The sequence below is a fragment of the Perissodus microlepis genome, chromosome 6 (genome assembly GCF_051167445.1).
Source record: "Perissodus microlepis isolate ML-2025 ecotype Zambia chromosome 6, ASM5116744v1, whole genome shotgun sequence".
In the NCBI taxonomy this organism is placed as follows: Eukaryota; Metazoa; Chordata; class Actinopteri; order Cichliformes; family Cichlidae; genus Perissodus; species Perissodus microlepis.
Window position 1 is genome coordinate 9933857 of NC_140466.1, and position 13463 is coordinate 9947319.

Here is a 13463-nt window from a genome sequence, read left to right on the forward strand (position 1 = left end):
TGTGTGTGTGTGTGTGTGTGTGTGTGTGTGTGTGTGTGTGTGTGTGTGTGTGTGTGTGTGTCAGGAAAAACACACATAGAGTATTTATTTATTTTTTCTCTACAGCCAGTCTGTAATTTGAATATTATAAATGAAATTGTGTCCCTGCAGCTATCTTTCACATAGCCACACTGATGCCAAACAGGGAGAGCGACAAGGGTTGCTGCAACAAAAAGCGACACATTGGCAACGATTTTGTCATGGTGGTGTACAATGACTCTGGAGAGGAGTACAAACTGGGCACAATTAAGGTAGACACACACGAGCACAGTAAAAGAATCTGAAATTTGTTGTTGATATTCTGTCTTTTAATGCCCATTTTCCCTTCCTCTAGGGTCAGTTTAATTTTGTCGAAGTCATTATAAAACCACTGGATTATGAATGTAACCTCGTTACCCTCCAGTGCCGCAAAGGTGAGCTAATCACTTCTTTTTCGGATCCTGTTCTTCATTTTTGTCAGCTTTGTTTAACTTTAATGAGTTCTTCTTTATACCCTCTTTCAGACCTCGAGGGATTAGTAGACACAACGGTGGCAAAAATTGTTTCAGATCGAAACCTTCCCCTGTTAGTCAGGCAGATGGCTCTGCATGCAAATGTAAGTCTTTTATCTTCTTACATCTAGTCAAACACATTTTGCAGCGGTGACACACATTCTCGACTCTTCTCTCTCTCCTCAGATGGCCTCTTTGGTGCATCAGTACAGAGCTAACCCCTCTGACGCATACGCCTCTAAGTGGCTAGCAAGGTTACGACACATCAAGAGGATCAGGACCAGGGTAAGACCAACATACAAAGTCTTCCTCATCACCACTACTTGCACTTAATTTCTCTAATTTCAACCCGTTTTACCTTATTTAACTTAGGCTCAAGAAGCCATCCAGTCTCGCTCAACTCCCGGAATTTCACTGACCCAAGGGCAGAGCAAACCTTTGTCACAGAGCAGTGCTCCAACAAACGTGGAAGCCACCGGACAACGAAAAAGACTGGTGTCCACTGTAGACGATTTCACAGATTTTGTTTAATTTCTCGACAAGAAATTAAACAAAAGACGAGACAAAAGTATATGAAGTGAATAAAACAAACTAAAAACTTGTGGCATTGTGCTCATTTTTGATCCACAAAGAAGGAATGAAAGCCCAAGTGCACCTTTGAGCATTCTTAAGTCTGAGTCAAAGCAGGTATAATTATTTTTCTAACAATATACGTAATGGTAATGTAAAAGAGTTTACTCATGAATCAGCTGTCCCCCCTCAGCGTTGGAGTACTCTGTAGTGAGTTTCTGCCCATTGTTTAGATGACTGTCCAGCTGTTCTACTGCTTTGGGTCAGTCTCACTTCTCTAAGGGAGCTGTTTTTAGTGAGAACAGAAAAATCCTTCGTACACAAAAGACAAAGGGAGAAATTTGTTCCAGAAAATTTTCCCAGGAGTTAGTGAAGGCCAGAGACAGAGTGAATTTTAGACACTATGAACATGATAAACTGTTACTGTTGTTTATGTAACTCCTGGATTTGTAAATAAGAAACTTTTCAACCTACACACTGATTATAGGATTGGCATCGACAAGTACCAAACATTGCGGCTAATTTTTCAGCAAATCGGAACGTACTGCATTACCTACAGGGTGGAAACCAAGTACTTAAGCTAGCATTTGACATTTAATAAAAAAAAAAAAAAAAAAAGTCATTTTGCAGGAAGTTCAGCTGTCAAATTCTTTATTTGACTTTGTCAAGTGCAAAAGCATGAGAAGTGCGACAACTGCAAAATACAAACGAGAGCATATAGACAAATCTTTAATGCTGCTTTAAACAAAATGCATTTTACAACAGAAGACAACGGTGAGCTTTGGCACTAAACTGTTACACGCAGAGCAGGAATATAATGCTGGTGGAGGTGGGAACTGCCGACTGCTGTGCTGTTTGGGGTTTTCTATTCGCCATCAAAGAGTAAACTGATTAAAAGCTTTGGCTGTAGTACTTCGATTACACCAGTGGAACATAAAACTCTGAAGTTTGCAACACCAGTGCTCGACCTGTGTACGTTGCTGCAGCACAAAAATGACTGATCATGAAAAGCAAAAATATACATCAAAGCGCTAATATATACAGAAATGTACACACGCAGAAGAAGAAAAGTTCCCTTTTTAATTTCTTTTTAAGAGCACCTGTAAGTTTGCTTTATGCTCTTTAACCGTGGTGTTTTGTATGAAAACAGAGGGGAAAAGATGTAGGCTAAATTAAACTGACATGGCCATAAGTACCTTTTTAACGTTTTATATTTTAATTAAATCCAAGGCAAATTCGATGATGTACAACTTCCAGAGCCTTGCTGAGAAAAGGGAGGGAGGGAGCAGGGGTCATGTTGACCATAGTTGCATATTTTAACTACTACATATCAGCTTTTGTTTTTCCTGGACTTCCTTACAGGTTTTAAGAAAAGGGTGGGTTCCCTGAGATCTGCCCGCTGGACACAAGAAGTGCGCATGTTGAACAAAATAAGGCAAAAACATCATCACCACAAAGAGCAAACAAAAGTACAAACAACTGCAAGCTACTGCTTGATTACTTTGATAATACTTACTAGGACGTTTCTATAATGTTGCTGTAAAGGCATGACTTGACACACGAGAGTTAAATATGGGGTTTGATATCAGCTCCATTAAAGAATAAAGTGCAAGTACAAGAATGAATGAATTATTTAACTGGTGTGGTTAAAATCTCAGGATGCATAAATGATACAAAAGCTTTGGCGATGTTTATAATTAAGATACAGCATGAGTGAAGCTTTCTCTATTGGTTTGGATACCAAGCTTATTATTTAAACCACACCTCATTACAAAAATAAAACAATACTTCAGAACAAAAGTGCTTTTACATTGCTTCCATATGGAACAAAACAACAAAAAATAAACAATTAGGAAAGATAATCAGACTGGGAGTCATTATAGCTTTATAATGGGAGAACTTGTGTAAATACTCAGTATTGTCTGTTTCCTTGTCTACAATTAGACTTATCTGTTCAGTATCATTTTCTTCACACTAACCTTGCTTTTCACTTGCTACACCTCCTTGTCATTGGCTCCTCTGACTTCATCTCTCTTATCTTCAGTCTCTCCAATCATCTCTGGAGAGGACGGATATATTTGCGCCCTGAATAACTGGCTGCTGGAATCCCAACAGCATTATGTCTGTGTGTGTTTTCACCTGTAACCCAGTGGGCTGAAGTGTACCACACGTTCCTATTTGCTGATATGTTGTCTACAGTGTTATTTCTACACATGTGTACACCTGCATGTGCGTATATCTGTGTGCGCCTGCATGCAAATTTGGGACAGGCCACAGGTACCCATGGTGACCAAAAATAGAAAACGTAACAGTATGTAGACAGATAACATAATTGAGAAATCACACGTTCTTTCTGAGATACACAAAAGTCTGATTGCATAGAATGCTTTCAGTTCATTGAGTCTTATGGTGAGCACTTTTTCTGCGCTCCTGTCAACGACCCCAGGTAACCTCCAGGGTCACATGGGATCAGGGGGCAGTTTTGGTCCGGGGAAAACAATGAAAGGAACTTCTTGGTTTCACTGCTGACTTTATGTCCCCTTAACCAGCTCAGCTAGCATCTGGTGACCTGCACCTTGAGAACTGAGTCGGGATTGAGACGGATCACTGCTTATAAACCTGCAAAGTCTTATTTTATTGCTCTTTTCGTCTTTCAGTACCCCAAACTCCTTGTTTGATCCTTCTTGATTCTTTCCTGTAGCTCATCCTTGTACTTTCACATCTATTAGTTTCTGTCCTTTCCTTGGGTTTAGAGAGTGGCATCTGAAGACAAAACCTGCTGCCCATGAGCGCCTCCTCTCGTCCTTAACCCATCATTTTAAGTGCACATCCTTTTTCTCCACCTTTCACTTCTTTCATCCGATTTGCTCATATTTATCTAAGTTGGGTGCACTTTGTTTTTGAGGGATGGGGGTTTGCGTTTCCGTTTGCGTGTAGGGATCGTGGTTGTGTGAGCTGGGTGGTTGAACAGGCTTGAGGAAGGGAGGGTCTCTCTCTCTGCAGGAAGATCCCAGTTGCGTGTAATGGGCGTAGATGGCAAGGAAGGGGTGGGTGCACGGGTGGATGGAAGAGCTGTAGGTGTTTTTGGTGGCGGGACATGGGAAGATGATGTGTTTGCTGATGACAGGGGGAGAGAGGAAGAATCGGAGGACTTATCTGTGACTGGTGTGGGTGGAGGCACACTGATTGAAGGTTTGGCAGACAACTGGGGAACAGGGGGGTTTGTAGAAGCAGAGGAGGGTCGGGGCTTCAAAAAGGGAACGGGTGTAGCTACAGGAGTCTTTTTGGGGATGGCAGCACTGCTCCCACATTCTTTTGGAAGTTCACTTTTATCTACCTTTTTCCCCTTCCTGCTCCCTTTGTTCTTTTCCTTGCCACGCTTTTGTTCTTTCCAGGCTTCCCCTTCCCCCCTCTGTCCCCCTTCGCTCCTACATCCCTTAACTCCATCGTCTCTCTCCCTCCCTCTACGCCTCCTTTTCCTCTGGGCTCGCTCCAGTTTACACTCAATGTGGTACAGATCCTCTGTTGTCACAGTGACACGGTCAAGCTGTTGCAGCAGAGCATCCAGGGTGGGGAGGAGTCTCCTCAGAGAAGCTTCCGTCTCTGCTCTCTCTCTCCAGCTGTTACCTCCCACCACCACTCCTGGGCCAAGGCCCAATCCAAGCCCCAAGCCAAGTCCCAGGCCGATACCCGGGGCTTCTGTGAGGCTGCAGGGGCTGGAAGATGCTGGACGCCACGAGGCCTCAGAGCCAGCATCAACACTGTCTGGGGTAGGTGGGGAGTCTGGACTGTCCAGAGGAGGCAAGCACAGGGACTTGCAGTCGCTGGTGGAGGATGAACGGGACGGTGGGAGCTCCATACCTTCGAAACGCACTTTGTGGCGAAACTAAGGAGAAAAAACACAGGATACAAATTTGTGTAAAGCATTCAGATTTTGTTTTGTTCCAATAGTATATATGAAAAAGTTAATCTATAAATAAAGCAACAAAAATTGTCCTTAACAGCTGTAGATATGAATTAGAATTTGTACCTCTTTGGCCCGACTGAGTCCCATCCACATTTTGAGTCTTCTGAGGAACAGTTCGACCATCTCGTAGTCTTGGAGATCCACTGCTGGGCGGTATAGTTCTGCCCGTGCACGCCGGTAGTTCCTCAGTAAAACAGAAGTGACCAACCACAGCAACACCAGGCGAAATATAGCAAAGCTTATGTGGAACAGCAGTGCAGAGAAAGTGCTGGGACCAGTAATTATCCAGGCAGGACGCCATGACAACAAGCCACACCAACCGGAACCCAGTAAGGACAGACTGGCTGAGATCACATTGCTGTAGCCGTCCAACACAGAGTGGAAGAGCTGGAATGGAAAAAAAAAAGTTTCCTTTTTATCAATTCTAAGACAATATTTGAAAAATAATAAGAAATGTAAACATTACTGATGCAGTATGAGGAAAAGCTACTGATCATTTACATGTGATGGGCACATGATGAGTGGTAGGCAATGCATCTTTTTGGAATAGGGAACTCAAACCAACCGGTTACCAGTTGGTTGTATTTCGGTTATATCCCTATATAAAAATTTTATTTCAAATCTATGAGGTTCTGGCTGATTCTGAATGTAAATATTCAATATGAATTTAAGATGACAATAGAATAGAATAGAATAGCCCTTTATTGTCACATGTACAATGAAATTGTGGGTGCTCCACACTAGTTGTGCAAGAATAAAACTGAAATAGTAAGATGGCAGGAACAAATAACAAACAGGAGAAATATATACAAAACAAGAGCAAGGCACACAATAGAGGAGGGGTTGCAAAGTGCTTAGAAGTAGTGCAAACGACTTGATGTAAATAGAGGCCGTGTCTGAGTGATAAGGGTTACTCGGACTATGGCTCAGATTGGTAGGGTGGGTGTGTGCGTGTGTGTCCGAATCGCCCAGGGGAAGAAGCTGGTTGTGAGTCTGGAGGTCTGGCACCTGATTGACCTCAGCGGATGGGATGCAAGGGGTCACCTGTGATGGCCCATGGGCAGGAGGAGCTGGCAATGGCCTCCAGGGGTGGAAGAAGGCAGCCAGTGATTTTTTTTTTGGGCAGATTTGTACTATTCAGTGAACTGCCACTTCATCACAAACAGATTCCATGTAATTATTATGACCTCAATCAAACACAAACTGATAGCAAACCAACTCCATCTTACTGCTGTTTTAACACAGTCTTGACACACCAAAGGCCCTGTGAACCCAACTGTGAGTGGTCGCAGATCTGGTCTGTACCCAAAGTCACTCTTTCAAAAGCAACAAGAGTGCAAGATAACTGCACACCTTTTCAATAACTATGGTCATGCCATGGCATCCAACCACATTTTTGAGCCAAATGGTTATTTTAACACAGACTTCATTAAGAAGAATGTAGGCATATGGTACTTCTGCAGTGGCTTCACTTTTCAGACCCTTAAGCTAATCGATCTTTTATATACAGTCCATGCTTCTAGCAGCATGAGTAATTACACAAATACTCATGGATGGCTTGTTGTGAACTGTCTTAGTTTATTTGTATTGCTGTGGCCCTCTTCTCATCTGCCAAAGCAGTGATTGCTGGTTGATGTAAAACTACTGGCACACCTAGTAGGAATGTGGCCAGAGACTGTTAAACTGTGAAGTTCAAAGCATTTAACTGATGTTGACAGACTTCATCAGTAGTTGCAAGTTTGTTTGGCAAGAGTGTAAATGTAAATGATGTTAATTTGTATAGCTGTGCTGTCGCTCATCCACAAAAGAGCTTAATAGTTTGGCAGTTTTTGGCTCTTTTCTTAAAAATTATTAATCATCTTACTCTTCTATCATCTGGAAATGTCATGAAACACAATTATACTCCAGTTCTGAAGGGCTCTCTAAAAAAAGAGAATTGAAGGGAACATAATGTCTAAATAAAGAACAGTTAAAAGTCTCTTGGATGAAGCGATGCCATTTACACAGCAGAGACATTCTGCAGGTCATTATTTATTCCGTGCTGGTTTGAATAAATGATTCAAATATTGAATAAATGCTATTGTCATAATGTTCTCGTTCAGTAAAGCTGTTTGGCAGCAAGGAAGCATAGATGCTTTCATGGTGTAACAATAAAAGCAAAGCTGTATTATGCAATCTGTGCAAAAGAGCAGGTTTATTTGAAATTCTCTAAAGAAAGTGAACTGTAGCCATGACAATGAAAGTGAACAGACCAAAAACAAGTAAACTGAACAACCTCGTGGGCGGACACACTTTGACAAGGTTATGTGCTGAGACAATGTGGACTGAATTTACAGTTTATTTGGTGTGCGCACATGTGTGTGCGGGGGAGAAGCTGAGCCAGAGGAAAACAGAATGAACAGAGAAGAGAAAAAACTGACCAGGTGTCCCGTGTGTGAGTAAGCCAGCACCAACAGCAGTAACGCCAGAGCAACTCCCAGCAGCTCCCAGACTGAGCGCCGCAGAGCTCTGCCAAATACGGCCCACTCACGGAGAAACCGCAACTGGTGGGACGCCTGCATGAGCAAGGACACAGAGAGAGGGAGAGCAGGGAAACAGAAAGCAAAAATATGTGTTTGGAAAAAAAAGTTATCTTGTAATTAAATCTAATTTAGCCAAAGGACACAAATGTTTCTCCTTCACAAACACATTTGGAGCCATTTTGAGTTTGTAATATAATAATATGTGTGTAGAAACAGTCGTACCTTTCTCACAAAATAAGGGCATATGCAAAAGTACCAGCAAATTAATAAAATATGGAGAAAAAGAGCTTCCTAATAAAATATGTTATGTAAGAAGTGTTTCCACATTGAGCTCAGGCTTCACCTACAGTTTATCAGACAATATTTTGTGTTCTTTACATTTAATTTAAAAGCTTTTTGCTTACTTACGCAGTTCTACAAGCACTCTTTTTGTTTCTTTTAGTCTGGAAAACTGGAAATAATACGCATTTCTTTTAAAGATGTTTACATTTTCTAAGCCGGCCTCATTCTTAGTGCGTACACACGGTCAGAGGTAGTTCTACATTTGTACTGTAAGAAAATACAGATTCTGGGTTTATGCAAAACTTTGATTTGTGGTTTAAGCACAGTTTTGTGTATATGTTGTGTTTATGAATGTGGCCCGCTGCATTGATCACTGCCAATCAAAAACAACCTAATTAATGGATTTAAAGAGCCATCACAAAGAAACAACAAAAATTAAGCTTAACTACTTCTGCTTACTTCCATTTAGTTGTGTTTACTTTAACAATTTTGTTCATTCATGTTTTGCCTCTTTAAAAATAAAAAGGGCAAAAGAATATGCTTATTATTGCATATTGTTAGTTAAGCTTTTTGTTCCTTCTTATTTCGCTTTGTGAGGCATCTTATCTGTCACACACTTTGAACTGTATTATACATTTAAAGACTATTTAAACTATTATTGACACAAAACAATTGAAAAATTGAGTTAGATACATTTTTTTTTATCCAGGCTGTACTCCAACTCTTGTCCTATGACTGTTGCCAATCCCAGGCCCATATGCCCTATGACACTGGGATAGGCTCCACCCCCCTCCAACCCTGATAAGAATAAGCGGCAGAAGATGGATAATACTGGGTTCATTTGTTAGAGTCTCAAACCTAAGCATCAGTTCTTCTCATAAGCCTAGTTTATGGTCGTCACATTGGTTGTGATGTCACTATAGCCTCGCCACTGCTACTTGAGGGAACACCGTCTTCTCTGCAGTCTCTCAGAAACTTTCAATAATCTGAAAATGTCTGCTGACACGTCAATGAAATGTCTTCACTCTGGCAAACCACGTCACAAAAACAAGAGCTGAAACCAAAATGACACCAAATCGTGGTGCGCCCCGGTGACGGTGACGTCACTACTGTCAAATGAGTATAAAACGGGCTTTAAGCTACATGTGCTGATAAATCTGAACAAACTGTCAGAGGTTAAAACACACTAAGACATTTCCTGTATTTCCATTATAGGTTATTTTATTTTGGTTAGATTTATGAGCAGAAATTTATTTATTTTTTCTCATTTAAAAACAAAACTTTACCTACAATGGCCTTGATTTCTGTAACAGTAGTTACAGAGATCGATTGGTAATGAAGACGTCGCAAATGTTAAATGTATACGCTCGTTATTTTCCTGCAGCTTTCAGCAAACATCGCTTCATCTTTAATAATCAACAGTGTGCTTGTTTGGGACTATTTCAGCTGTGAATGAACACAGATTTAGTTGATTAGTGAAGATTTAGCAGCATTGTGTCTGTGAGAATGACTCTGTCAGCCAGAGCAAATTAACGACACACTGATGCTGTTTTTAATTATTTCAGAGATAACAAAGGAGCGCTACAGCGATAGTGATAATTGCTTCCACAGACAATTATTGATATTAGATTCGTTTCATTGCTGCTTTTTGGTCTTAGATTGGATTTGTTGTCAATAATAAGAAGTCAAAATCATTACAATTGTTTTCTAAAACGTGAATAATGTTTATCTTTCCTCTTCAACGCATTCCCAGATCGTTATACAAGCAAAAATGTCATAAACAACATGCAACATATTTCTGTAAAATTACCCTGGATTCCTCTCTTTCTTTCTTACCTTGAGTACCAGTATGAACAACAGCAAGGCAGACATGACGGTGTACATCTGAGTCTGTCTGGCCAGGGGGTAGAAATCTGTGAAGGTATCCCGAGGGTGCTTCAGGTATGATGTCCATTGCTGTTTAGCTATTATGCAGCGGCACAGGTGTATTCCGAATACAGACGCTGCTAGAGACAGTTTACAGATACCCAGGAGTCTCCAGGCTGACAGCAGGTACCTATAGCCTTCTCTGAGTAAGCCCAATATGCCCCGAATGAGGAAATACAACACCAAGGCGAGGAGGATGATCTGGAACCACAAAGTGCCATTTTAAAAATGATACTAAAGGGAAAACGAAACAGCTGTAGTTCAAGGATTCATGGTTATGGGAATGTTTACCATTAGAAGAAGCTGCAGGTCCAGCCCTGTGATTGGCCACAGTGTGATGACAATGAGGTCAAAGCTGGACTGGGCACGCTCAGAGACTGGGAACTCAAACAGGAAGGAAAAGACGGCCAGCAGGTTTGTGTTTACGTTATAGAGAGAGAATTCCACAAACACGGCGCGAGTCCTATGAACATGAACACAACAAAACACACAGTTAATGCACATGATAAGATCAGGATTTAAGCTGATACCAGTATTTGGTCATTTAAATTTCTGATTTACTGGCCCCACAGATATATCGGGCTCTAACCAGGAATCAAAATATTTCACAGTTTCAGTCAGGTATCTGTTTTGATACTTTGATACTTCGTTGAGCTGATTATGTTATAGGTTTAGTTTGTTAGAAGAATGACACTAACAATTATTGACAGATTTACATGAAAATTCTTCCAGATGTGGGTCTTGGCCCAACTTAGAAGTGATTAACTTCTGGAATTGATCTGGGATCATAATTTTTTTGGAAGGATTTGTTTTCCAAGCGTGAGTGCTTAGAGACATTTTAATGTCTTTGAGAAATTATCATCAATATATCAAAGCAGACCAGAACCAGGGCCTGAAATCATGTCCGTTGAAGGGATTTTCTGCCTTGGAGGAGGTATGTAGACTGCTCTTGTATTTTATTTATGGCAGGAAGTTTTATTTCAAATGAGAAATAAAGGGTACAAACAAAAATGATTTGACGCAATTTTACTGGCTTTCTCCCCTGTGTATATCTGTACCCTAACACAAAATGTGCTGGGATTAAAGAGTTGTTTATACCACGAGTTATCATTCTTAGAAACAGTTGTTAAATGTTAGCCAACATTCTCAGTGCATTCAGCACTGGATTGTTTTCTGTGTCTTATTTTGATGTTTCATGTTTTACTGATTGTGCAGTGCTTTAATTACTGCAGGCTCCGGAGCAAATTGAGAAAACAGCTCATGATCTGACAGTAAACCTCCGCTCAAGATTTCTAAAGCAAAGGCCACACTTGTGTTTGATTCCAAACATTGTGAAATTATTAGCACAATAACATGCACCCAGTTTCTACTCCCTCGCAAATTGCCCCTAAATTTTGGAACAACCTGGTCAATGAAATCAATGAGCATGACCTCTTTCAGGTCATATTCTCACTCCCTCACTGCCAGATGATCTCACACTTCGCTGGACCGGAAAGCATTTGTTTTTGTTCTTGGGCAAGGTTAGCATACGCACCAGATGTGCAGCATGCCAACATCCAACTGAACTCCACGTGGACCAGAATATGGCATGTTTAACTGTTTACTGGACTGAACCAACTGGACTTTGCAGGTCAAACTGGCTCAGCTCAGTCCACAGCCACTGGTGTGAGTACATGTTTAAAAAATGCAAAACACTGTGCTGTCCTGAACAATACAAAGGAAAATGTGTTTTAATTATTTTGCTGTAACTCAGACTTTACATGTCCTACTGCTGTAGTCATGTCTTCACATGATCACTACCTAGAGTCGAGCCAGTGCAGCTGTTGCAGCTGCTTTAAGGAGGAGGAGGCTTCTTCCAGGCTTCTGTTCAGCTGGTGAACCACATCTCTGCTGTTATGCACCCCCATCCGATCCAAACGCCACACCCTTGGAAAACGTGTGGGAGAAATTACAAAAGAGAAAGAAGTGAACAGGGGACATCAAAGAAAGCCAGATGTTAAAAACAAAACTAAGCAGAACATTAACATCCACCAGCTTGTCGTCAACCCTTTTAGAATTAGATTTTGAGTTCATATCTACACCTTTTATGGATTTTTGCCTATTTGGCATAGCGAAATGGAAAAGCTCATAAAAGAAATCTGCAAGTCCAAAATGCATGTATGAGACTTTATCTGAAAAGTAATATCTTCTGTTTTCTCTTAGTCTATCTCTAACGCTAAACAGGTTACCGATGACCTGCAAATTAACAATAGTTAATAACTTTTAATAGCCACACAGACACAAGCAGGTTTTCAATAATTTCCTTACCAATCTGAATCCATGGCACCAAAAGCTGTACTATTATCCTTTTCTTTACTTGGAGATATGACCAAGTTCTTTCCCCAGAGAGATGATGTGTTTTCTGATCTAAGAGAATCTGCTAATGGAAAAGTTTTGAAAAGATTACAATGACGTCCATCTGCATTTATTTAATCAGTTTACCCAGAAAAAAGAATGCAATCATAAAATGCAATTCAGATAATAGTCAGGATCCTGAAATATTAAACATCTTATGTATCTGAAAGCTACACAAAGAAGCAAAGAAATGTACTTCAGCAAAAAATAGATTCAATAAGTCTGAGATGCGCTCTGTCAAAGAGCTCTGATGTAGCTCCAAACAAGTTCACATCTCAGTAAAGGTAAAGATAGTGGCCACAAAGAAATCTCACCCTGTGTGTCACGGATTTGTCTGAGCCTCAACGTGCCGAGTAACACGCTTCCTGTGTCTCTCAAGAGGGCAGACTCATCCAGGAGCCATGGCAACATGGAGTCATGCAGCCACGCTAGAACATCTTCTCGGCTAAAAAAAAAAAACACAAGGAAGGTTATTTGTCCCACGCGGACTGCTGTCAAACAGGCTGAAGAGGAACATACAGGATGGTCGTGCCCACTGAGTAAGACTTAACACTATAATAGAAGACACTGTAGAGCTGAGCACGGGTAGTTTGTGATAGAATTTCACAACTGATCTCTTTTATTTTAAAGAAAATGAAAAAATCAGGTGAAATCCTGAGAGAAAATCTGCTGCCATAAAATCCTTCCTAAGACTTCTCACAGTTTCTGAAAGTCTTATGAGCAAGTCAGCCTTTACAAATGAGAGCAGCAACAAGGTTTCGGAAACATTAAACCACGAAAATATTCCAGCTCTATTCATGTACATTCATACCTGCTGATGTTGTGGTACTCGGGTGTGTGTAGGGCTCGCTGCAGCTGAGTGCGCAGCCTGAGGCTGTGAGTGTCTTTGGCTGAGTCGGAATAGTTGAGAAGCACAACGACCAACAGGAAAAACATATAGACCAGAAAATTCTGAAAATAAGAGAAAAGAATTCTGTTATTGATCACCATTTAAAGATTTAAATATTGAAAGGAGACTCCAGCATCATCTCTCTCTAACCCACTATATTCTCTTCTTCACTGACCTTCAGCATCGTGTGCAGCATGTGGACCTTGCGGGCCTGGTGTCGGGCCTGAGACAGAGCAAAGCCCTGTGGAGGTCTCACCCTCGGTACCCGCTGGACCACTCTCTCCACCCTGGGGAACTCCACCAGCACATCCTGGTCCTCAGGACGCAGCCGGCGCACACACAGTGCGTAGTAAACTGCTTCACACAGCACCTGTGGGGCACAT

General features: G+C 41.2%; 2 protein-coding genes across 9 annotated transcripts in view; one reads left to right on the forward strand and one right to left on the reverse strand.

The window, feature by feature from the left end:
• Positions 1–1131, forward strand: part of tsc2 (TSC complex subunit 2) — a 34084-nt gene extending 32953 nt beyond the window's left edge. For all 7 annotated transcript variants that reach the window (XM_084930643.1, XM_084930644.1, XM_084930642.1 and 4 more), the window contains 5 exons: positions 151–290; positions 374–452; positions 543–634; positions 717–815; positions 903–1131. In XM_084930643.1, coding sequence (XP_084786769.1) covers positions 151–290; positions 374–452; positions 543–634; positions 717–815; positions 903–1061 — 569 coding nt within the window. In that variant the 3' untranslated portion in view covers positions 1062–1131. The remainder of the gene's footprint in view (positions 1–150; positions 291–373; positions 453–542; positions 635–716; positions 816–902) is intronic.
• A 603-nt stretch (positions 1132–1734) lies between these two features.
• Positions 1735–13463, reverse strand: part of pkd1a (polycystic kidney disease 1a) — a 74190-nt gene continuing 62461 nt past the window's right edge. Inside the window, exons 47-56 of one of the 2 annotated variants that reach the window (XM_084930641.1) lie at positions 13256–13450; positions 13003–13142; positions 12506–12636; positions 12105–12213; positions 11598–11723; positions 10089–10260; positions 9708–9998; positions 7488–7622; positions 5131–5454; positions 1735–4986 (exon numbers count right to left, since the gene is read on the reverse strand). In XM_084930641.1, the coding sequence (XP_084786767.1) occupies positions 3979–4986; positions 5131–5454; positions 7488–7622; positions 9708–9998; positions 10089–10260; positions 11598–11723; positions 12105–12213; positions 12506–12636; positions 13003–13142; positions 13256–13450 (2631 nt within the window). In that variant the 3' untranslated portion in view covers positions 1735–3978. Of the gene's footprint in view, positions 4987–5130; positions 5455–7487; positions 7623–9707; positions 9999–10088; positions 10261–11597; positions 11724–12104; positions 12217–12505; positions 12637–13002; positions 13143–13255; positions 13451–13463 lie in introns of both variants that reach the window. The other variant, XM_084930639.1, reaches the window with a different exon arrangement.